This window comes from Sus scrofa, chromosome 9 (assembly GCF_054392235.1).
Source record: "Sus scrofa isolate SSC_HxYL_T2T_F1_AM1 chromosome 9, Sscrofa_HxYL_maternal_Yorkshire_Landrace_v2.0, whole genome shotgun sequence".
Taxonomy (NCBI): domain Eukaryota; kingdom Metazoa; phylum Chordata; class Mammalia; order Artiodactyla; family Suidae; genus Sus; species Sus scrofa.
Window position 1 is genome coordinate 89,385,076 of NC_139391.1, and position 26,396 is coordinate 89,411,471.

At 36.7% G+C, this 26,396-nt stretch overlaps 1 protein-coding gene and 1 pseudogene across 8 annotated transcripts in view; both read right to left on the minus strand.

The window, feature by feature from the left end:
• AGMO (alkylglycerol monooxygenase) overlaps nt 1-26,396 on the minus strand; it is a 668,498-nt gene that overhangs the window by 489,788 nt on the left and 152,314 nt on the right. For all 8 annotated transcript variants that reach the window (XR_014815905.1, XR_014815904.1, XR_014815903.1 and 5 more), the window contains 4 exons: nt 6,843-6,909; nt 4,317-4,382; nt 4,149-4,228; nt 819-953 (listed from right to left, as the gene is read on the minus strand). Coding sequence is in view for 4 of the 8 variants with exons in the window: in XM_084977164.1 (XP_084833290.1) it covers nt 819-953; nt 4,149-4,228; nt 4,317-4,382; nt 6,843-6,909 (348 nt within the window). In the remaining 4 variants the exon portion in view is untranslated. The remainder of the gene's footprint in view (nt 1-818; nt 954-4,148; nt 4,229-4,316; nt 4,383-6,842; nt 6,910-26,396) is intronic.
• LOC146400026 (U2 spliceosomal RNA) lies at nt 21,780-21,911 on the minus strand (annotated as a pseudogene).

The following is a 26,396-nucleotide window of genomic DNA, read 5'->3' on the forward strand; positions in this document are numbered from 1 at the left end:
GAGAAAACATCTTTGTTTAGATCAAGATTTTTGAAAAATAGTAATATTCAAATGTAACATGTGACTTCATTTCCTTGAAATACTGGCTAATTTTTATACTCATAATTATCTTTGAAATTAACAGTAGTTTATTGTTTCTATATTACTATCAATGACAGCTATTTTGATAAACAATTGCAATACATATCTTGAATGATTGGAAAGAAATTCCTTTTTCATCTTTGTAAGAGGTATTTCAGATTAGAACTGAATTTTTCCTTTGGTTTCCAGTGTTTTAAATCTTTATCTTACTGATTTTTTTCAGTAGAATTTTTATATTTAATGTTACTACTCTACTATTCAAGGAATAAATTTGTGGTTTAATTCAACAACCACACCATCTTGGTGTGACTTTAGACATTCTATTCTGGAGACCTAACTTTTTCACAGACAAAATGAAAGCTAGACAGAATCATCTTTAAGAGGTCTCCCTCCATTTCTAGTAGTCTAAGTTCCGTGACTGATCCAAAGGGATCTGAGTAGTTTCTGTACTACACATAGGCTCTTATCGTGGGTTTGTGCCAAGAAAACCAACCTCTGCTGCTCTGCCCCCAAACCATGCTCCCTAGTAAGAGTCAGTGTCAGCCTGGGAGAAGCCACCCCTCTCCTTGGCCCCTAGGTGGTGTCCACTCATTAAGTTACACATTGCATGGCTGTCTTTGTTTTTGGGAACATCTTTTTTCAGATATGCATGAAGTCAGCATATATTATAGGCTGGGTGTAGATCTGACAATATGAGATTAATCTTCATCATCATCAAATTCATGAACTCTATTTACCTCTGGGATTTCTTCACTCAGCCCAAGTCTTGGTTTACCTGGACTCCATCCTGGTCCTTTAAACATGACAGAAAACTTATTGAAGAATCCAGGTGTGGCCCAGAATGTAGTCCATATGTTAACTAAATGGTGGAACTAGAATAAAAATATAGTCTATTTAAAGTAAGAATAATCTATAACAGGAAAAATTAAATATAATAAATAATGCATTTTATTTTACTATTAATAAAATTTATGTTATTCTTTAACACGCAGGTTATGTATAATTTGATAATGTTATTAATATGCATTTACATTGTAAATTGAAATTAATTCTGTTCATCCTGCATATTTTAAAGTTTAAATGTATTCTTGTCATTATTTCTAAAGCTCCACAAAATTATAAGTTTGAAATTTAAAAATAGGACAATTGTTTAAAAATCAAAGAATAATAATGATTTCACAGACTTTATTTCCAATCGAATTAAGTAGCAGCTATGCACTCAATGTCTAATGATATCTTTTTTAGATATACCAAATGATTATTAAAGTTGAACATGGAATATACAAATATTCAATATCTGTTATGTATCTTTAACCTTTTGCTTACTATATTGAGTTGCAAACACATCATACTAAAAAAATGTTCAAAGCTATTTCTAATAGTAGAATTATGAGTATTAAATAGACCATTTTCTGAATAAGAAAAGTTTGCTGAGTCAAAAGTTTACCTTGAGCCTTATAGCTGGAATTTACATTCTTTAAATAACACACATTTGATATGCATAAAGTTAAAAGCATGACCACACATGATAAATACTCAATACATATTGGCTACTATGATAATTAGGTATATATACCATCTATAAGATAATAATGCATCAAAGGATTAAAAATAGTCCTAGATACTGGGCATCAGCTGTAGACTCTAGAAATGAGTTCTATTACAAGTATAGTGATAAATTAACATAGAAAGAAGGTTTGGCTCTATAAGAATTTGTGATCTCCCTGGTATTTTCACTATACCATATAGAATTTAAACTGCTAGCATTATAAAAATAGTGTTTAGAATTATTTGAAATATTAACATGAGGAATATGAAGGAACAATGTAGGATTTAATTGAGCAGATTTTGAAGAAAAGTCAAATGTTAGGTGGAAACTTATCCTGAGGCTTCATAATAATAATAACACAAAATTAATGTTACAACACACAGTAATATAGTTACCTGTTTTGTTATTTTAAAAACTGACTGAAATTTTATTACTATTATTCTAGACACAAGCCATGAGAAATACATGGTTATACTTTTAAATAAGGAGTACTTTCTCACTTATTTGTTTTCTAATGCCCTGCAACACTTGGACCCCAAAGGAAAGCAAAATGAATGATCTACGCCTAATAATACAGAGGGAAAAAAAAATCTATCCGTCTAACAGGGACTATTCTAAGTTTCTTTGAAGCCTCTAATGTGAAGGTGAGAAATTTAGCTAAATATAAAGGGAATACAAGTGAGAGTGAATATATGATTCTGTAAGTTTAGGAACTTATATTTATTACAACTTGCTGAGTTGATATTTCTGACGATATAGATGAGTATGTAGAAGACTAAACCTTAGACACAGTCGTGACGATCATTATGCTAAAGGAAATGTTTTTGTGAGGGCAGAGACCTGCAGAATTAAATTTGACACAGATTCTGCATCATTCATAAGTACCTGTGACTGTGTCTTCAAATCCTAATCATCCAATCCATATGCAGCTCATGTCATGCGGTTTTCAATCTTATTCTATCTCAAATATGAACCACTTTTTCTCAGTGTGTGTACAACCCCACATCCTTGCTAGCTACAGGATTACCATGAACCAACAGCATAGGCACCTCCTGGGAGCTTGTTAGAAACACAGACTTTTGGATAGACTTCGGATGTACTGAAAAGAGTCTGCACTTTAATAAGATCCTCATATGCTCTCTCCTAGAGGAAAGACACCAAGCTATAGCTCCTTTTTAATCTGCACATTACAAAGACAAGTCCATACCCAGTGAAGAAGTAGCTCTCAATGTATTACTTTGAAACTGTTTTCAGTTCTATAAATCTTATTATTAATAAAATACCCAGAAATATTTGCTAGTATTCTCCTGAAAAAAATTATCACATTCCTGGTAATGCCTAACCGAAAGAGAGAGAGTGTGTTTGAGAAATGCCCTTAGTTGAGAAGAAAAAAGAGAAATAATCAACTTTTCTCTTCTGAACTGCAACATAGCAATGCCTTTCACTTGAAAAATGAAGACAATTTGCAATGGCTTTTTCTGTAAAATTGAGTTAAGCAAGTTTGGTTCTGGCCTTCAAACCACCTTCGTTAGATTTGCATCTGACAAACCGTGTTTAGTTGGATGCATTGTTTAAATCCTGGGAACCTCAGTTTCATCCACCAAAAAATTGAGACTAAAAAGAGCCACAAACTTACAAGGCTTTAGTCATGGCTACATTAAATATCTGTGCTGTTAGCAATGCCCTGCCTATAGTGTAAGCTCAGTAATGTCCATTTATTTTTTACTTTAACTTTCTTAGGAACTTTGAAGAAGTGGGTTTGAAAAGCAGAGCCAACATGAACCTGCACTTTCCTTCTTTCTGAATGCTGTATACCCAGTGCCCAGGACAGAGCCGTCAATGACTGACCTCTTGAATTTTTCAAGCATTCTTATCTTTTTCTCATTTACTAGTCCTGCCCCCCAGGGGTGTTTGCGGTGGTCTGCTGCCGACGGATCAGAGCTTCACAGACATTCCTTATTTCTCTAGTGCCAACCATTGAGAATAGAGAACAACCAAGACCACATGTCTGACAGAACACTGGTCCAGGGCAACAAGTCTTAGCAGGTAAGGCAACGTGCAGACCTAACCACCCATAATAGTTCCTGACACATAGGTCCAAGAAGAGGAGGGCAAAGGGCTCATGTTGAATTTCTAACCAGAGTCATGCAGCCTTGAAGCAAATATTTTTCTTACTCTGGCATCAGCCTTAATTATACATTTTACTACCGCTCCTTCTGAATACATGAATATATTTCCGGCCTATTCTGAGAAAGGATGTGTCTGCTAAAGAGTAACTTTTTAAGATTCTAGCTAGTAGACTTAACTTAAAATTCTTTTAATGTTTTCAAGTGTGTTTTGCCCAATTTCACTCAAGTGTTTGAGCATCGGAGTTATTTCTAAAATCTTTTGCAGTTAAATTACTTTTGGGGGGTATTGTGCTATACCTTTTTGTCTTTTGGCAAAGGATTTTTCTTTTAAATATAAAATTTATAAAAGTATATAATCAATTCGGAAAGAATAAAACCAAGTACATTACCTGCACCTTGAATGGTTCAAATGTATTAATGGGATGTGTTAGGCCATATACAACTTTTTCATTTTCTGCCTCAAATGTTCCTGAAAGATAAACAATAATGATATGATCTTTGACTCTGTGAATTAAGGGGCTAATTTAATTTTTTAAATTCTTATACTTTTTACTTACCGAAAATTCTATCCCATATAATAAGAGTGCCAGCATAATTTTTGTCTACGCAATAACGGTTTCTGCCTACAAGACAAAATATTTTTCAATTTTTTTTGCAAAATGAAATTAAGCTTTTTGAAATAATAATTTTCCTAAAAATATCTTATCACTGACAACACTAGATTTTGTTTGCTAGTAAAATGTTGTCATTTTATTTACCAATTTATTTTACTAAAAAGAGCAAAGATTTCCTTAAAACCATGTATATTTATAATTATTTCCATTCTTTAAAACCCTGAGATAATTCTAAGTAATTCTTTTTTTAGGACTAGCAAAGAGTAATAATTGAAAATTAAATGGTTCAGAACAAAAGGCAATAGGAAATAAGATAAATAATATACTTATTTTTATATTTTTAAAAAAGTTTGATGTTACTTTTACCCCTTTCCACTGCATTTTTCCAGGAAGAAATTTTCCACTTAGAATAAGAGTTTACTATTTTATTTTGGCCATATCCACAGCACGTGGAAGTTTCTGGGCCAGGGATCAAACCCAAGCCACAGCCAATGAGCCAAGCTGCTGCATTGACAATGCTGTATCTTTAACCTGCTGTGCCGCAGTGGGAACTCCTTTACTATTTTTTTAACCGTAAAAGTAAAATTGCCTTTAGTTATATTTATTACCTCATAACATATATAAAATTTTTCTTGCCCCAAAGTCCTTAAATGATAACTTAAATTTAAATAGTTGGGCAGTTTCTTATTTTAAAAAGCTTAAGTAAACACAATCATATTCACATGATTATAAATCAAAGGAGAAAAAATATTAATCTACCAGGTCACTATTCCAATAAATTCAACTATCTTCATGTGTCCTCATTTCTTTATGCACCTTCCATACATGAAAATGTACATCTGAAAGTGAAGACAAAAGGAAAGATCTCTCCCATGCAAAAGTACAGAGTGGAGCTGACTCCACAGACCTACCACCCATTGCCAATGGGGAATAAATAGTAACTCCCTTTGGCTTGGGGAGTCCTTTGCTCCTCAGGATATGTGGCAATGTCTGGAGATAACTGATAGTAGTCACAACTGGGAATGGATATCACTGGCATTTAGTATGTAGAGATTAACATCCTATAATACACAGGGCAGCCTCCTCACCCCCTGCTCCCAAATGGTCTAAAATATTAACAGTGCAGAGGCTGAGAAACCCTGATATAAAACAACATCCATGGAAAGGTGGTCTGAGGCCAAACAGGAAACTATTTTTCAGTGTGGACATGTTTATCTCCACCTTTTATACTTCTTTATATATGGAGGGAACCCCAAGAGTATAATCCTATTGGCTTGTCCATGCTCCTCACTAACATTTCCCTGGGGGTGGGGGATGACAGTGGCATTTGTTAGAGGAAATAGCATGGGCAGCCTGAAGGCATCCTCTCCTCTCCTGGGGGATCTTGTGCTTCTGCTCTGCTCCCTGCCTTAGGAAGGCAGGCTTCAGTGCTCCAGTACCAACTCTGATGCCTGGAAACTTATAAAAACAGAATAATATTTACTACTTCATTTCTTTTTTTTTTTTTTTTTATTTTCCCACTGTGCAGCAAGGGGGTCAGGTTATCCTTAGATGTATACATTGCAGTTACAGTTTTTTCCCCCACCCTTTCTTCTGTTGCGACATGAGTATCTAGACATAGTTCTCAATGCTATTCAGCAGGATCTCCTTGTAAATCTATTCTAGGTTGTGTCTGATAAGCCCAAGCTCCCGATCCCTCCCACTCCCTCCCCCTCCTATCATCTTTCTCTCAACATTGTGTTTGTGAGGTTTATTCATGTCATTGCAAGCCACAAGAGTTTGGACTTTTTCATTGCCATGTAGTTCTTTATTATATGAATAGTCTACGGTGTATATGTTCTGTTGCTGATAACATGTGAATTATGTCCCCTTTTTCTCCTTTCCCAAATAACGCCAATATGCACACTCTTGTACAGGTCTTTTGGTGCACACATGTAAACATTGCTGTTATTTCTTAAGCTGGTATCTTTAAACATTAGGCACAAACCATGGGATTTTTTTCCTCTGTAAGGCAAATGCAGTGTATGTTGAGTTATTCACAGGATTTAGGCAGGAAAGTTATGTGTTATTTATTAGGCTTTCCCCAAATACTAACAGATTTAAAGATCAAGACTCTGGCTGTACAAAGGAATGACCCTCCACATCAGGTCAAGTAGAAGCCTTCTACAAGCTCCCTCACAATTCGAAGTATGGACCCATCAGATGGTTAACTCTTTTTTCACTATATCTGAGGATATCTAAGCAAAAAGGAAAATCCAAAAGCCAAATATGGAAAGGTTTTTGGCTTTTATTCCCACCTCCCATCACTCCTTTGGAGATGAGGCTTGTCTAGATACGAAAGAAGAAGCGAATGTCTATGTGCACAGTGTGTGGTAACTAGGTTGGGTAATTGTGATAAGATAACACAAAAGAACAATATCATTTTTCAAGAAATGAAGATGGAACAAAAGAAAACATCAAATTCCTCACCATGATGAACCCTATGATGGCTGGGAGTATTAAGAATCAGTTCCAAAGGACCAAGATTATCGATGACCTGTTTAAAAGAAAAGGAATATAGTTATTATTAAAGTAGGCGTTTCTGCTGTGGTGCAATGAATTAAGAATCCAACTGCAGCAGCTTGGGTCAATGCAGAGGTGCGGGTTCAATCCCTAGCCTGGCTCAGAGGGTTAAAGGATCCAGCATTGCTGCAGCTGCAGTGTAGGTCGTGGCTGTGGCTCAGATTCAATCACTGGCCTGGGAACTTCCATATGCCTCAGGTGCAGTCATAAAATAAAATAAATTATATGTAATATTTAAGTACTCACATTAAAATCCCATGGCTCAAATTCAATCCCATTTCAGGTTGTCATCAAAGTCAGAAGTTTTTCTATCTCCTGGTTTTCATACAAAGGTAACAGAAAGCTCACAAGTCATTTCTTAGAGACAGAATAGTGTAGCAGTGAGGTGAAGAGTTAGACTGCCTCAGTTCATTTCCTGACTCCTCTATTTATTATTATGTGGTATTGGGGAAATTACTCAAGCTTTTTAAAACTCAGTTTCCTTATCTCTAAAATATAAATAATAATAGTATCTACATAATATTCTGAGGGTTGCAAATGTTACTCTACTTGCCAACACATACTTCGTTAAGGTTTCATATCTTTGTTTTCTCCCCCTTTCGGCTATGAATTTGATGATTTATGTCAACAGAGCATAACTAGGAGAGGGGAAAAATCCAGTATTATATTCATTTTCTGGAGTTGGTTTTACCCAATAATCACTCATGTAGCAACTTACAAATGTGGTTGTTATCTATAGCATTAGGGTGATCCTTGTTTATTCAATTAGTATTCTAAATGCTCCCTTACTGTAGATTCCACATCTCCCAGTCCATTCTTGAGACATAATTCATAGTCAAATATATATATGGGCCTTTTTAAAATTAAAAACCCTTTTAACTCTTTAAACTCTTGTCTATAATTCTCTAATGGTCTTTCTCCTTTCAGCATTCCTCAGTAAAAATCCCCTATGCCAGATCCTGCAATTTCCAAGGAGTTTAGGAACCAAGTAGGTGTCATAAAAAAGAACAGCAGGCCATGTACAGCAGAAATTGGCAGAACATTGTAAATCAATTATAATTTTAAAGAATCTTTTTAAAAAGAATTAAAGAAAAAAGAACAGCAGGCCATAGGTAAGATATTGTTATATGATTGATATTGGATAATGTGGGATTTCTTCTAATCACAATTATATTATTTTTTTCTTCCATCATCCATGGCAGAAAACAGAATCTTTTACTTTTCTTTAATCACAATTTAAATGGATTTGTTAGAGCTTACTAACGACAAAATCAATACACTGCCATGACATTTTAAGAAATTACCTCTAAAGTTAACTTCCATTTAATGGAATATAAGGAATAAAGTAATACATTAAATGCTGCTTCGGGGGAAAAAAGTCGCTGAAATCATGACACTGACATGAATTTGGCAATAAGTCAGTGGTATGGAAAAAAATAGGAAGATGGGATGGCCTTCAGATGAAAAGATATTTAAGATATATAACAATACATTGTGGGGATTTTTTTTAGATACTGACTTGAACAAACCAAACATAAAAGACATTTTATAAGCAATGAGGGAAAACTGATTATAAATAGTGTATGACATGATAAAAATGCTGTTCTATTGGGTGTTATAATGGCATTGTCATTGCATTAAAATATGTAATTGTTTTTGAAGAGTTGTATAACTGAAGTATACATGACATTTAGGTTTTGCTGCATAACTTTTGGTAATGATAAGGAAAAAAGAAAAAAAGGATAACTAATGAAAATGAATCAAAATCATGATGATTTTTAATAATTTGTTTTTAGGGAAGCACCTGAGGCATATGGAAATTCCCAGGCTAGGGGTCGAAGCAAAGCTGTAGCTGGCAGCCTACAGCACAGCTACAGCAATGCCAGATCAGAGCCGCGTGTGTGACCCTACACCACAGCTCACAGTAATGCGGGATCCTTAACCCACGGAGCAAGGCCAGGGATCAAACCTGCATCCTCATGGACACTAGTCAGGTTCATTACTGCTGTGTCAACTACAGGAACTCTGATTTTTAATAAGCCTTATTGGGGTATAGTTGACTTACAAAGTTGTGTTAGTTTCAGGTGTACAGCAAAGTTAATCATACATACACACACACACACGCACACATATCCATTCTTTTTCAGATGATTTAGGTTATTACACAGTATTGAGTAGTTTACACTGTGCTATACAGCAGGTCCTAGTATCTATCCATTTTATATATAGTAGTATGCATATGCCAAAGCCAGCCCCTTAATTTATCCCCTTTTGTAACCATAAATTTTGTTTCAAAAATTTTTAATCTGTTTCACTTTTGTAAGTTCTTTTGTTATCATTTTTCATTAGATGCCACATACTAGTATTTCATATATTTGTCATCGCCTGACTTCACTTAGTATGATAATTTCTAGGTTCAACCATGTTGCTGTAAATTGCATTATTTCATTTTTAAGGCTAATATTCAATTATATGTATGTACTACATCTTCTTTATCCATTCCTCTCTTGATGGACATTTCAGTTGCTTCCTTCTCATGGTTATTATAAATAGGGCCACAATGAACATTAAGATGTATATATATTTTCAAATTATGATTTTCCCTGGATAGAAGCCCAGGGGTGGGATTTCTGGATCATATGGTAGTTCTATATTTAGGGTTTTTTCTTTTGGTGTTTTTTTAGGGCCACACCCACGGCACATGGAAGTTCTCAGGCTAAGGACTGAATCAGAGCTGCAGCTGCTGGCCTATGCTACAGCCACCGCAATGCCAGACCTGAGCCCCATCTGCAACCTACACCACAGCTCACGGCAACGCGGATCCTTAACCCAAGGAGGTTAAGGAGCAAGGCCAGGGATTGAACCTGCATCCTCATGAATACTAGTCAGGTTCATTACTGATGAACTACAATAGGAACTCCTATATTTAGGTTTTTCTTTTTTTTTAATAGTTATGTCTCCAATACAATTTTTTTTCTACTGTACAGCATGGTGACCCAGTTACACATGTAGACATTCTATTTTCACACATTATCATGCTCCATCATATTGCTAATCCGTTCCAAAGGCAATAGTTTGTATCTATTAACCCCAAGCTCCCAATCCATCCCACTCCCTCCCCATCCCCCTTGGCAACCACAAGGTCTACTCTGCGAGTCCATGATTTTCTTTTCTGTGGAAAGGTTCATTTGTGCTTTATGTTAAATTCCAGATATAAGTGATATCATATGGTACTTGTCTTTCTCTTTCTGACTTACTTCACTCAGGATGAGAGTCTCTAGTTCCATCCATGGTGCTACAAATGGCATTATTTCATTCTTTTTTATGGCTGAGTAGTATTCCATTGCGTATATATACCACATCTTCCTAATCCAATCCTCTGTCAATGGACATCTGGGTTGTTTCCATGTCTTGGCTATTGCGAATAGAGCTGCAATGAACATGTGGAAGCACGTGTCTTTTTTAAGGAAAGTTTTGTGCAGATATATGCCCAAGAGTGGGATTGCTGGGTCATATGGAAGTTCTATGTATAGATTTCTAAGGTATCTCCAAACTGTTCTCCATAGTGGTTGTACCAGCTACATTCCCACCAACAGTGCAGGAGGGTTCCCTTTTCTCCACAACCTCTCCAGCACTTGTTTTTTGTGGACTTGTGAATGATGGCCATTCTGACGGGTGTGAGGTGGTATCTCATGGTAGTTTTGATTTGCATTTCTCTAATAATCAGGGATGTGGAGCGTTTTTTCATGTGCTTGTTGGCTATCTGTATGTCTTCCTTGGAGAAATGCCTCTTCAGGTCTTTTGCCCATTTTTCCATTGATTGATTGGCTTTTCTGCTGTTGAGTTGTATGAGTTGCTAGTATATTCTAGAGATTAAGTGCTTGTCAGTTGCATCATTTGAAACTATTTTCTCCCATTCTGTAAGTTGTCTTTCTGTTTTCTTTTTGCTTTCCTTTGCTGTGCAAAAGCTTGTCAGTTTGATTAGGTCCCATTGGTTTATTTTTGCTTTTATTTCCATTGCTTTGGAGACTGACCTGAGAAAATATTCATAAGGTTGATGTCAGAGAATGTTTTGCCTGTGTTCTCTTCCAGGAGTTTGATGGTGTCTTGTCTTATATTTAAGTTTTTCAGCCATTTTGAGTTCATTTTTGTACATGGTGTGAGGGTGTGTCTAGTTTCATTGATTTATATGCAGCCGTCCAGGTTTCCCAGCAATGCCTGTTGAAAAGTCTTTTTCCCATTTTATATTCTTGCCTCCTTTGTCAAAGATTAATTGACCCTAGGTGTGTCGATTTATTTCTGGGTTCTCTATTCTTTTCCCTTGGTCGATATGTCTGTTTTGGTACCAATACCATACTGTTTGATGACTGGGCTTTGTAATATTCCCTGAAGTCTGGGAGAGTGATGCCTCCTGCTTGGCTTTTGTTCCTCAGAATTGCTTTGGCAATTCTGGGTTTTTTTTTGTGGTTCCATATAAATTTTTGGATTGTTTGTTCTAGTTCTGTGAAAAATGTCATGGGTAATTTGATAGGGATTGCATTGACTCTGAAGATTGCTTTGGGTAGTATGGCCATTTTTACAATATTATTTTTTCCAACCCAGGAGCAATGAATATCTTTCCATTTCTTTACATCTTCTTTAATTTCCTTGATTAATATTTTATAGTTCTCACCATAAAAGTCCTTTACCTCCTTGGTCAGGTGTTTTCCCCAGTATTTGATTTTTTTGGGTGCAATTTTAAAAGGTATTGTATTTCTGTATTCCTTTTCTAATATTGCCTTGTTAGTATACAGAAATGTGACTGATTTCTGCATGTTAATCTTATAACCTGCTACTTTGCTAAATTTGTTGATCAGTTCAGGCAGTTTTTGGATTGAGTCCTTAGGGTTTTCTATATATATTATCATGTCATCTGCATACAGTGACAGTTTTACCTCTTCTCTTCCTATTTGGATGCCTTTTATTTCTTTTGTTTGTATGATTGCTGTGGCTAGGACTTCCAAAACTATGTTGAATAACAGTGGTGAGAGTAGACATTCTTGTCTTGTTCCAGACTTTAGTGGGAAGGCTTTCAACTTTTCTCCATTGAGTATTATATTTGCTGTGGGTTTGTCATAGATGGCTTTGATTATGTTAAGGTATGTTCCCTCTATAACCACTTTGGTAAGAATTTTTATCACGAATGAATGTAGGACTTTGTCAAATGCTTTCTCTTCATCTATGAGATGATCATGTGGTTTTTGACTTTTGTTAATGTGGTGTATGATGTTGATTGATTTGTGTATGTTGAACCATCCTTGTGCACCTGGGATAAATCCCACCTGGTCGTGGTATGATTTTTTTGATATGTTGTTGGATTGGGATGGCTAAAATTTCGTTGAGAATTTTTGTGTCTATATTCATCAAATATGTTGGCCAAGAGTTTTCTTTTTTGGTGGTATCTTTGTCTGGTTTTGGAATTAGGGTGATGGCGGTGTCATAGAATGTCTTTGGGAGTATTCCTTCTTCTTCAACCTTTTGAAAAAGTTTCAGGAGGATGGGTATAAGTTCCTCTTTGTATGTTTGGTAGAATTCAGCTGTGAAGCCATCTGGTCCTGGACTTTTATTTGTAGGGAGTGCTTTTATGACATATTCAATTTCATTTCTAGTGATCAGTCTGTTCAGTTGATCTATTTCTTCTTGATTCAGTTTTGGCAGGCTGTCTTTAGAAAGTTGTCCATTTCTTCCAAGTTGTCAAGTTTGCTGGCATACAATTGTTCATAGTATTCTCTCATGGTTGTTTGTATTTCTGTAGAATCCATTATGACTTCTCCTTTTTCATTTCTGATTTGTTTATTTGGGCTATTTCTCTTCACTTCTTGGTGAGTCTAGCCAGAGGTTTGTCAATTTTCTTTACCTTTTCAAAGATCCAGCTCTTGGTTTTATTGATTTTTTTTTTCTATTTTTTTTTGGATCTCTATTTTATTGATTTCCTCTCTGATCTATATGATTTCCTTCCTTCTGATGACTTTAGGTATTTTTTGTTCTTCTTTTTCTAATTCATTTAGGTGGTGGGTTAAGTTGTTGATTTGAGATTTCTCTTCTTTTTTGGGGAAGGCCTGTATTGCTATGAATTTCCCTCTGAGCACTGCTTTTATGGCATCCCATAGATTTTGAGTGGATGTGTCTTCATTATCATTTGTCTTGAGGCATTTTTTAATTTCCTTTGATTTCTTCATTGACCCATTGGTGTTTTAGCAGCATGTTGTTTAGTCTCCATGTAGTCAGTTTTTTCTCATTTTTTTTCCTGTGGTTGATTTCTAGTTTCATTCCATTGTGGTCAGAGAAGATACTTGAAATAATATCTATATTCTTAAATTTGTTGAGGTTAGCTTTGTGCCCCAGTATGTGATCAATTCTTGAGAATGTTCCATGTTCACTTGAGAAGAATGTATATTCTGGTTATTTTGGATGTGATATCCTGAAAATGTCAATTATGTCTAACTTTTCTATTGTGTCCTTTAGGGTCTCTATTGCCTTATTGATTTTCTGTCTAGAGGATCTGTCCATTGTTGTGAGTGGGGCGTTAAAGACTCCTACTATGATTGTATTCCCATTGATTTCTTTTTTTATGTCTAGGGTTAGTATTTGTTGGAGGTATCTGGGTGCTTCTATATTAAGGGCATATATATTGATGATTGTAATATCCTCTTCTTGAATGGATCCTTTAACCATTAGTGTCCTTCTTTGTCTTTATTTATGGCTTTCATTTTAAAGTCTATTTTATCTGATATGAGTATTGCAACTCCTGCTTTCCTGTCTTGTCCATTGGTATGAAATATCTTTTCCCATCCCCCCACTTTCAATCTATATGTGTCCTTTGCTTTAAGGTGAGTTTCTTATAGGCAGCAGATTGAAGGTTTTTGCTTTTTTATCCAATATGCCACTCTGTGTCTTTTGATTGGAGCATTTAGTCCATTGACATTTAAGGTAATTATTGATAGATACATATTTATTGCCATTTTAAACCTTGTTTTCCAATTGATTCTATGTTTCTCTTTTCTTCTTTCCTTTTCTGGTTGGATGGTTTACATTTATTTTATGCTTGGTACTTTTCAGTTTTTTTTAATGTAATGTTTGGTTTTGATTTGTGGTTGCCCTGTTTTTTAAGCACATTAAGCCTTTCCTATATCTGCTTGCTTTTGCCTGATAGTCATATAGGCTCAGACACATTATTAAAATAAATAAAAGAAACTATTTTTTTCTTTTTCTTACTTCCTTCCCCACATTGTATGATTTTGATGTCTTTTTTTTTTTTTTTTTTTTTTTTTTTTTTTTTTTTTTTTTTTACATCATCATGTTTAGATCTCTACGCTGGCTTATTTAAGTGATTGCTTTCCAATTGTGGTTTCCTCCATCCTAATTCTTCTTTTTCTTTTTTTTTTTCCTCTCTCTGTTTGTTTTTTTTAATTTAGAGAAGCCCTTTCAGTATTTCCTTTAGAATGGGTTTAGTATTGCTGTCGTCTTTTAGCTTTTGTTTGTGGGAAAAATTCTTTATTTCCCCTTCTAATTTAAATGAAAGTCTTGCTAGATAGAGTATTCTAGGTTACAAATTTTTTCCTTTCAGCATTTTAAATATATCTTGCCACTCCCTTCTGGCCTGTAGTGTTTCTGTAGAGAAATCAGCTGATAGCCCTATGGAGGTTCCCTTATAATTAATACTTTGCTTTTCTCTTGCTGCCTTTAGAATCCTCTCTTTATCTAACTTTTGCCATTTTTATTATAGTATGTCTTGGTGTGGGCCTGTTTGGGTTCAGCTTGTTTGGGGTCCTCTGTGCTTCCTGTATCTTGATATAAGTATGCTTTAGATTTGGAGTTTTCAGCCATAATTTCTTCAAATATATTTTCAATCCCCTTTTCTTCTTCTTTTCCTTCTGGAATTCCTATTAGGTGTAGATTGGCCTGCTTTATATTATCCCATAGGTCTCTCATATTGCTTTCATGTTTTTTCATTTTGTTTTCTGTCTGCTGTCCTGATTGCGTGATTTCCATTATTTTATGTTCCACGTCACTAAATCATTCCTCTGCATTATTCATTCTCTCTTTATTGCCTTAAGCTCAGTTTATATCTCTGCAAATTAATTTTCTAGTTTTTCTTGGCTCCTCTTTATATTTTCTAGTTCCTTTCTAAAGGAATCTGCATTACTGTTAATATCCTCTCCTAATTCCTTCAGTATTTTCAATACCTCCCTTTTGAACTCAATGTCTGTCAGACTTTGAGGTCTCTTTCATTGTTGACTGCTTTAGGTGAATTCTCCTGTTCCTTTAACTGGGAATGGTTTCTGTGCTTCTTCATCTTGCTTGTGTTTTTCTTTTTCTGTCAGTTCGGGGAAACCAAACTGTAGTCTTGTAAGGCTACTTCTATGCAAGAATACCCCTTTGTATTTGGGGGGAGTTACTATTTGTTTTTTGTGTGGGAGTTTGAATATTTGCTGTCTCTTTCTTTGGTGTGAGCAGGCTGTTGTTCTCAGGATGCTCAGTGTGTTTTCAGGGGGAAGGAGGCAATGGGTAGGGCCAGCAGTCGGTGCCTGGTCATTGGGCTCTCAATAGCAGTAAGGATCTACAGGAAGGTGGCATAGGCCACTCTTAGTTGTAGGGCCCTGGGAAGTGGTAATAAGCTCTAGGCAGATCTTCAGGGTGACTAGGGCATTTGGCAGTAGCAACAGCAGGGTACATGAGTCCCAGGGGAGTGAGAGAAACACCAGCTTGTGTTTGATGGCAATGCCCTCCTCTGAGGTGATTAGAACCGCAGGTGGTGCCTGTTCAGGGACCCCTATTGGGAGCAGGCTGTGACCATCTTTAGAGTCAGTGATAACTGTGGTGGTTTTCCCCTACCATCTTTAGATCATGCACGAAAAAACCCGTCTCACTTAGCCCACATATGAGATTTTGTAAAGGGTGCTCCTAGTTGCAGGATCCTGGGAAGTGACAGAGATCAGGTGTGTGGGTACTGCCTGGAATGTTTGGCAGTGGCAACAGCAGGGCGGGTGTGTTCCTGGGGGTGCGATAGCACCAGCAGGTGGTGTTTGGTCACAATGCCCTCCTCTGTGGTGCCCTTTAGGTGAATGGGGCTGCAAGTGATTTTTGCTCAGATTTCTCCAATGGCAGTGGGCCATGCCCACCTCTAGAATCAGGGAAAACTGCAGTGGTTTGTCTCTGCCGCCTGCAGACCATGCAAGAAGCACCCTGTCCCACTTAGTTCATGCAGGAGGTGCTGCACCAGTTGCTCCTAGTTGTAGGATCTTGGGAAGGGACAGTAACCAAGTGCCACTGCCAGAGCATTTGGCAGTGGCAGCTGCAGGATGGGTGTGTTTCCAGGGGAGTGAGAGCAATAGCATATGGTGCTTGGTTGCAATGCCCTCTTTTTTTCTTTTCTGCCAACCCCTGAGGTGACTGAGGTCACTGGTGGAGCCCACTCACAGGCCCCCAGTGGTGACAAGCCATGCCTCCCTCTGGCCTCTGAAACAACCGCTGCAGTCTATCCCTGCCACCTGTAGATTGTGCAAGAGGCACCACATTGCACTTAGCACCCTTATGTCCTTAGCCCACACAATAGGTGCCTGACCACCTGTAGCCTGCACAAGAAGTGCCTAATCTCCCTTAAAAGAGCAAGAGGCTTCTAGCTGCCAATAGGCTATGCAGAACTGCCCCACCCTCTAAGCCTGCTGGCATGTGCATGCTCCACCTGGGGGAGTTTCCTATGGCGACCTGCCCCTCCTCCTCTCCCCTCCCCAACAATGGCACCTTGCCTCTCCTGTGGGTCCGGACCATCTCCCACGTTCCCTCTGCCTTGGCGTTTCCCTCCTTAGCCTGTGGTGCACTGCTTCTTAGCCTCTCATGCCACCCCCAGTTCTCTCCCCAGAACTGAACTCTGGAGCTTGAGTCTCAGAGCCCAGCCCCTGCCCAAATGTATCAGGCTGTGGTGCGTCCAGGCTGGTGGCTCAGATGCTCTGTGCGCCTCTCACTCTGCTTTGCTGTTCTCAGTCCAGCTTCTACCCTTTTCTCAGTGACTTTGAGGTCCCGCTGACTCAGCCGATCTTTCGTCAGTCAGGTGGCTTCCCAGGAGGTAGGTTCATTTTCTCCTTCACAGCTCCCTCTCTGGAATGCTAGTCCCATCCTGATTCCTTTTCTCTCTCTTTTTTTCTTTTGCTCTACCCAGTTATGTCAAGAGTTTCTTGCCCTTTGTGGAGGTTTAAGTTCCTCTGCCAGCATTCAGTTGATGTTCTGTGTGAGTCATTTTACATGCAGATGTATTTTTTTTTTTTTGATGTGCATGTGGGAGAAGGTGTGTGTGACCTCTTACTCCTCCGCCATCTTGCTCCACCTCTTATATTTAGTTTTTTAAGGAACTTCCATATTGTCCTCAACAGTGGTCGCGCCAGTTTACATTCCCCCACATTCTGAAGTAAGGTGATACTTCGTTGTAGTTTTGACTTGGATGTCTCTATTAGTGAAGTTGAGAAACTTTTCATGTGTCTTTTGGCCATCTGTCTGCTTTGGAGAAATATCTGTTTAGATATTTGGACCATTTTTTAGTTGGGCTATTTTTTTTTTTTTTTGTATAAACTTCCATGAGATGTTTATATATTTTGGAGATTGATCTCTTGTCGGTCACTTTGTTTGCAGAGATTGTCTCCCATTCTGTAGGTTGTATTTTCAGTTTGTAGTTTATGCTGCCTTTGCTGTGCAAAAGCTTTTAAACTTAATTGGGTCCAATCTGTTAATTTGTTTTTATTTTCATTAGTCTAGAAGTTGGGTCAAAAAAGATATTGCTGCAATTTATGTCAAAAAAAAGTTATGCCTATGTTTCTGCATATGTTCTGCCTATGTTTATAGTATAGTATAGGTTTTTAATCCATTTTGAGTTTATTTTTGTGTATAGTATTAGAGAATTTTCCAATTTTATTCTTTTCCATGTAGTTGTCTTGTTTTCCCAGTACCACTTATTAAAGAAGCTGTCTTTCCTCCATTGTATATTCTTGCTCCTTTGTTGTAGATTATTTGACCATAGGTGCATGGGTTAATTTCTGCACTTTCTTTTTTTTTTTTTTAGAAAATAAAATACATATATTTAAACACAATTACATTCACACAGATTATTATATCATGGATCTGAAGAAACAGATTAAGTGACTCCCTCTGGAGAAGTGGAATGGAAAATATGCTGAGACAAATAGGAAATTTATTCTATACCTTATCTCATTTTGTATGGCTTTCATCTTTACTATTTAGTATTACCTATTACATTTCAATTTTTCTTTAAAAATTAGCATTATATTAAAATTGTGTATATTATGCAACTAAAATTTATAAAGAAAGCCTTATATATCATTAAATATTTTATATAACATAATAAAAAGAATAACTTCACTGGTAAGAATAACAAAAATAATACAGCCTCTGAAAATAAGTAAAATATAAAATGCATAAATTGGTTAAAAAAACAGTGTAACTATATAAATATGTCCTCACAATGTGTTACATCTTATTGATTCTTCAATAAAAGCATTACACCATTCTAGGTGATGTGATAAACAAGACATTATAGACTTTACATTGTACCATGGAGATAAATGGTTATTAATAATACAATTGTAGAACTGTATTATTTAATTGTACAGTTGCATTATTTAATTATAATTATCATAAATTCTTTAATGAGAGTAAATCAGAATCAGTTCTAAGACTTCAGCATTCCAAGAATGATGTCAAATGATCCCCTTTGTGATGCATTATGCTCTTACTTACTATGAGATATATTTCTTCTTCAGAGATTCCTTGTTTTTGTATCAATTGTAGATTTTTGGTTTGCAGTTATTCTGAAGTTTTGATGTAAGAGTCTATATGTACATGAGATTGTTGTAAGTTGTTGTTCTCTTAATTGCAAGTTCATCTCCAGTGTCCTGCATTTGTACCTACCTCTTCTCATGATTTCTGATTTTGGTGGTATAATTGTGCATGGATGATTTTATATCTTTACTATATATATATATACCTTTACTGGTGAGCCTTGTCATTTGTGGAATTTTTGATTCCTGTTGCTGTCTTTTCTTTTCTGACCAGAGAAGTTCCTTTAGTATTTGTTGTAAGGCTGGTTTGGTGTTGTTGAATTCTCTTAGCTTTGGCTTGTCTATAAAGCTTTTGATTTCTCCTTCAAATCTGAGTGAGAGCTTTGCTGGGTAAAGCAATCTTGGTTGGAAATTTTTTTCCTTTCATCATGTTAAGTATATCATGTCACTCCCTTCTGGCCTGCAGAGTTTCTGCTGAAAAATCTGCTGATAACCTTATCCAGGTTCCCTTCTATGTTATTTGTTTCTTTTCCCTAGCTGCTTTCAAGATTGTCTCTTTGGCTTTAATTTTGGTCAGTTTGCTTAATATGTGTCTCAGTGTATTCCTCTTTGGTTTATTTTATATGGTACTGGTTGTGCTTCCTGGATTTGAGTGAGTGGTTCCTTTCCCATGTAAGGGAAGTTTTCGGCTATTATCTCTTGGAATATTTTTTCTGTCCCCTTCTCTCTCTCTTCTCCTTCTGGCACCCCTATAATACGGATGTTGGTGCATTTGACGTTGTCCCAGAGTTCTCTGAGACTCTCTTCATTTCTTTTCAATCTTTTTTCTCTTTTCTGTTCTGCATCTGTAATTTCCACTAATCTGTCCTCCACCTCTCTTATTCATTCTTCTGCCTCCTGTATTCTGCTGTTAGCTGCTTCTAGTGCATTTTTTATTTCCATTATTGTATTTTGCATCTCTTCTTGTTTAAGTTTTATATCTTGTATCTCTTTCGTCAGTGTTTCCTGTAAGTTATCCATCTTTGCCTTCAGTTTATTTCCAAAATCTTGCATCATCTTTATCATCAACAATCTAAGGTCTTTTTCCTGGATGCTGAGAATCTCCTTATTGCTTAGCTTATCTTCTGGGTTTTTTGCTTTCTCCCTCATCTGAGTTATAGTTCTCTGTCTTTTCATTTTTATAGGCTTTTAGTGTGGTGACCTTTTTCCAGATAATAGAATTGTAGCCTCTCTTACTTCTGGTTTCTGCCCCCCTGTGGCTGAAGTGGTTATGGGGGCTTGCTGTAGGCTTCCAGATGGGAGGGGCTGATGCCTGCCCACTGATAGGTGGAGCTGATTCTAATCCCTCTGCTGGGTGGGGCTTAGTCTCTGGATGGGATTAGAGGCAGCTGTGTGCCTGAGGGGTTTTAGGTAGCCTGTTTACTGAGGGGCAGGGCTGTGATCCCACCTGGATTGTTGTTTGCCCTGGGGCTTCTCAGCACTGACTGATGGGTGGGGCCAGATTTTCCCAAAATGGCCACCTCCAGAGAAAGGCAGCTGCTGAATATTCCAAAGACCTTTGCCTTCAATGTCCTTCCCTCACAACAAGCCATATTCACCCCTGTTTTCCCAGGATTTCCTCCAAGAACTGCAGTCTGGTTTGACCCAGATTCCTATGGAGACTTTGCTTTGCCCTGGGATCCAGTGCACATGAAAGTCCATGTGCATCTTTTAAGAATGGGGTCTCCATTTCCCCCAGTCTGTGGAGCTCCTGTGCACAAGCCCCACTGGCCTTCAATGCCAGCTGCTCCAGGGGCTCTTTCTCCCAGAGCCAGATCCCTGAACATGAGGGTTTGATGTGGGGCTCAGAACTCTCACTCCTGTAGGTGAGTCTCTCTCTGTGAACCAGTTAGTTTTTAGTCTGTGGAGCTTCCCACCAGGGAGGTATGGGGTTGTTTATATCGTGAAATCGCCTCTCCTACCACTTGATGCGTCCTCCTCTTTTTCTTCTGGAGTAGGGTATCTTTTTTAAGGTTTCTGGTCCATTTGGGTGGGGATTGCTCAGCTTTTAGATGTGAATTTTGTGTTTTTAGGACAGAAGTTGAGCTCCAGTCCTTTTATTCCACCATCTTAATCCTCTCTCCCCTTCCTTATTCTTTGAGTAGACCAATTTCTGCACTTCCTATCTCATTCCATTGATCTATTCTTTCAGTTTTGTGCCAGTACCATACTGTTTTGAATACTGTAGCTTTGCAATATAGTCCAAGGTCAGGAAGCCTGATTCCTCCAGCACCATTTTTTGTTCTCAAAATTGTTTTGGTTAATTGGAGTATTTTGTGTTCCCACACAAATTTTAAATTTTTTTGTTCTACTTCTGTGAAAAATGCCATTGGTAGTTTGATCAGGATTGTGCTAAATCTCTAGATTTTCTTGAGTAGTATAGCCATTTTGACAATGTTGATTCTTCCAATCCAAGAGCATGGTATATTTTTCCATTTGTTTGTGTCATCTTCAATTTCCTTCACAGTTTTCAGCACAGGTCTTTTGACTCTTTAGATAGTTTATTCCTAGGTATTTCATCCTCTTTGATGCAATGGTAAATGGAATTGAGTCCTTAATCTGATCTTTTTTTGTGAGTATACAGTAATGTGAGAGATTTCTGTGTATTAATTTCATATCCTGCAACTTTGCCAAATTCACTGATGAGCTCTTTGAGTTTTCTAGTAGTATCTTTAGGACTATGTATAGTATCCTGTCTATAAACACTGATAGTTTTATTTGTTACAATTTGGATTTCTTTTATTTCCTTTTATTCTCTGATTACCATGGCTAGGACTTGCAAAATTATTTTGAATAAAAGTGGTGAGAGTGGACAGCCTTGTAAATCATATTGAGTTTTTAATTGAAGTATATTTGATTTTCAGTGTTGTATTAGTTTCAGAAATACAGTAAAGTAATTCAGTTATACGTATCTACCTATTCTTTTTCAGATTCTTTTTTATTATAGATTATAAGATGTTTAATGATTTTTAAATTGAAGTGATGGACCTATGAACATTCTTCTATTATTCTCTCTACTCTTTGCCTGTATGAAAAATTTTGAGATATAATTTTAAACTGATAAGAACAGATACTACACTTGATCTTAGCCAAAAGGCCGAGAAGCGATGAGATACAATTTTAAATAAAAGAAATTACTACTCTAGTAATGTATAGTAATGTTCAGTTAGCCAGCTGAAAATATTAATAGATCTCCACAGTCCCAAGTGTACTTCTAAATGTAATGCTTTATATGGGGGGGGCGGTTAATCATATTTGGCAACCTCTGACATTAAAGCACCCAACTTATAATTACTTTGCAAAAGTAGACAGCCATAGCAGCCATGTGGTCTATAGCTCATGGGATCTTAAATGTTTCTGAAGTAGAAGCTGAAGCAGTATTGCCATATAACAACACCGCAGCTCTCCTAGGGCAGGTGCTACCAGCATCTCCTCATTAGATCCATTGTATACACACCTGAAAGAAACAGTCCTTGCCTTCTACTCTGCTGCCCACCTTCTAGAGGATTCTCAGTTTGCATTATAGAACAAAAAATGAAAAGAATGTTTAATAATATTTGCTCTATGTTGATGTAGTCTTCTTTTTCTCTTTCTGTTTGTGTGTCTATCTCCTTTTAATCTCTAGAGTTCTATCACCATTTTAAAAGTTATTTTGGGAGTTCCCATAGTGGCGCAGTGGTTAACGAATCCGACTAGGAACCATGAGGTTGCGGGTTCGATCCCTGCCCTTGCTCAGTGGGTTAACGATCTGGCGTTGCCGTGAGCTGTGGTGTAGGTTGCAGACGCGGCTCGGATCCCGCGTTGCTGTGGCTCTGGTGTGTAGGCCGGTGGCTACAGCTCCAATTCGACCCCTAGCCTGGGAACATCCATATGCCGCGGGAGTGGCCCAAGAAATAGCAACAATAACAACAACAAAAAAAATAAAATAAAAAAATAAAAGTTATTTTGATGAGAAATGTATCATGAACTCTAAACAACAGATTTTTGGTTGACTCATAAGACTTGGTTGACTCATAGAACAGAATGTTGTATTTTTAATTTTCGGGGTTCAAAATACTGTGAATATAAAGCCCTTATACCATTCTATAGTCGTATGAAATAAGATGTGAAAATTATGATTCCACAAATTCAGCATTAATGACCAGGAATTGGGAGAGGAGTAAGTAGAAATAACCCTGAATTTTATTGGACTGGATTACTTTGCACTTGGTGGAAAAATATTTGTTGAGAAGAATGGTGATGGATAGAGAACAAGAAAGTGAGGTTTCTCAACAGTCAGGACACTGAAATTTGATTCTTTGTTCAGGCTTTGTATCTCTGGCAGAGAACCAGATGGGAAAGGAGAAAGACATTTTATCCTTGTTTGTCTCTTTGGTGGCTAACATATGTTACAAAAACAGACAACAAAAGGGATTGGAGGAGACTACACCAACTGGCTTCTGCTACCCAGATGCATTTCTGATCCTTGGTCCTGTTGTGTATATAGCCAAATTTAAAGCCACACAAATGCTGAGTGAATTCAGGTGATTGGAGCCTTGGCTGAGAGTATTACTTTTTAATGTGGAGCGCTTTTCCTCAAAGGCTAAAGCACAGTGATATCAATATTGAAAGTTCCTTTTAATTATTTTTAGTAAAATTCCAAGTACAACACAAGCAACCACAGTTAAATTTCCTGGTAGTGCCTATGCATACCTTGGAGCTGAGGAAGACCACCTCGGTGTGGAAGATGATTCATCATTCAGACAGCCCAGTCAGAGCCTCTCTTGTAGCAGGCTCTTTCGATTCAAAGTAATGGAGAAATCATTAATAATTAATAAGGGCTGAGTGAAATGACTTAATTATCATCCACTTTTGCAAATTCAGTCATTTGGCAATTTGACCACATCTAGTTTTGAATCATTTCATGAAAATATGTTACTGCAGAAATAACTGCAAGTATTCTCAATTTTAGAAATTATTTGTCTCTCTTTTTAAGATTTAGATGATTTAATTTTAGAACATATAGAGGACCTAAAAATAATATGGACCAATACTTTATCATGAAAAAGTATAAAAGTGAAGCTCAGAGATGTTAAATTACTAATTCAAGTTTAACCATCCTGGAAGAAGCTATAAAGCCTTCTCAGTTTCAGCTCAGTAATCTATTTTTCTATCATGTTGCTTTTAAGAGATATAGCACTTTTTTCCATCAAATAAAAGTAATTTAATTTTTTAGAACTTTAAAAGAAAATAATAACTAAAGGTTTTTTTAAAACTACATTTCTAAATGAAATTCAGATATTTTATAAAGAGCCCAGGAATTTCAGCTTCTAAATTACCACTCGTGGTATTTCATACACTTCCAGAGCATTTTAGGTCTCTGAAGCAGTGCTCCATGTCTTGTAAGGGTATAGTTTTCTGCCAGGATTTTATAATCTGAGGACCATAGATGCTCAGAAAGGCCACTGATGGGCTTCAGAAGGTCAAGAACACTTTGAAATGTCATATCAAATTTTTTGAATATGTGCCTATGAGTATTCTTCTTGGGGGAAACTACCACTTTCATAGTATAATCAAAGGGATCCATAAGTCCCCAGAGGTTAAGAATCAATGTCCTAAAGAGAGAGCTTTAGATTATTTCCTTTGCCCTTCTTTAAATAATTGTCTTAAGGTTCTATATTATTAAAGCTTTTGGGTGATAATTTCTCACCCAAACTTCAAAGATAGTACATTTTAACCTTTTTTTGTTTCCTTCTTGAAACCATTATTTACAGAAAGATTATTCCTTAAGCCATTTTTTCTTGCTTAATAAATTCTTATACATGAATAAATAAAAAGTAATAATTTTATAATTATAATATCCACTTATTCTATTGATTAACATTTTATTCAGCAGAAGTGCTCTGGACTGGATGTGCTGTACTGGTCACAGACTCCTTATTTCTCTTTCTACAATTTAAGGTAGGTTTGGCAGGGAAGAGGTAAATGTTGTGCATGGGAGTGCAGGAACCATAAGATTCTGTCATTTAATTATGCCATTTCCTCTTACCAAAAATAAAATGAACTCAAATGAAAGGATCATCAAAATGTACTAAATAAAGTCCAAAACATTTGGAATTCACAATTGTTCACATTCTTCCTCAAGATTGATTTCAATGTTCTTTGTTTTTTCCTTTAAGACCCTCATACCCCATCCTGACCTTCAAGGCCTACCTAAAATTTCTGAGCACTCTTCTTGATTTTTTCGAAGGGAATTTCATTTTCCTTTCACTGAATACATATCAGGATATAACTACATTTATGTCAGACTGTTCTACGTTCTAATTATTTGTATTCATTTCCTACACTATGTTAGAGGTTCTGTGAAGAGAGAAACTATGCCTCACCCTTCTTTAAGTTTTTCACAGCACACACAGCATAGCCTTGCACATAGTGATTGCCCAGCAAGATTATATTGAGATATATCCACCTCACTGCCTTCCACACTTCCACATTTATAACAGTGGTTTTTAAATGGAGATGCCTGTGGTACCAGGAGACATGGGGCAGTGTCTGGAGATACTTTTGGTTGTCACAACTAGGGGAAGTGCTCCTGGTTTCTAGTGAGTACTGGGGTTTAATGTTGCTAAACACCCTACATTGCACAAGACAGTTCCTCTCAAACAAGAGTTATCTAATCCAAAACGTCCAAGGATAAGAAGCTCTGCATCATGGGTATGATGTCTTGCTGTGCTCTAGTCTTCTGTAATTCACAGGCGCAGCACTGTATACTGTCTTCTAACTGGGAAGTTGGAAGAAGAGGTGCATTGGTGAATGGAGTGCATTGGAGTCACTGCCAAGGCTAGAGACAAAATATGTATTTGGAGTGTCCTTAGAGTTTAAAGCAAGGAAAGTAAGTCCAGACACAATCTTAATCTAGTGAATTGAAAAATTAAGAAAAATAGCTAAAAATAAAGGGGCTTACAGAAAACTCAGAAAATCATAGAGGCTAATCGGCAGGAGAATTTCTTAAATTATCTTCATGCTCTCTTAGTACAAGTTTGTGTGGGCTTCAGTTTCAATAAAAAGAATCAGAAATGGAAAATACAAGTGATTTTGTCATCAAGTGATTTTGAAATTTCTTTTGAGAGTCCTCATGACCTTCCCCTGCCCCATCAGCCTTCCAGTTACACGTTGAGGGAGCCAAATAAATTGGAGGGCTAAAAGAGTAATGAAATTTCTGTAGTATTTAGGTTAGCAGCTTGAAATATTTTTTACTTTGGAAGTTAATAAACTAAGTACATTTGGCAAATCAAATATTTAAATATCTACTGTAAACAGATTACAATCATATCTTCATGATATAGTCCTCAGTTTTCTCACCACCTTGCATTACATGAAAAAAAAAACTTCAATAGATCTTTCCAGCTGAAATTGAAAAATCACTTATATTTGAATTCTAAAAGCCTCAAAATAAGCTAAATAGTTAACTGAAATTATTTATTATAAAAGTAACTTACTCCATTCCATGCATTTCTTAATTGGTTTCACTGATTCTTTTGATTAAGAAACACTGGTTAGATTTTATAGTTCAATTAAGTACAGAAATAAATAAGGGAGGTCAAGTTGGATGATA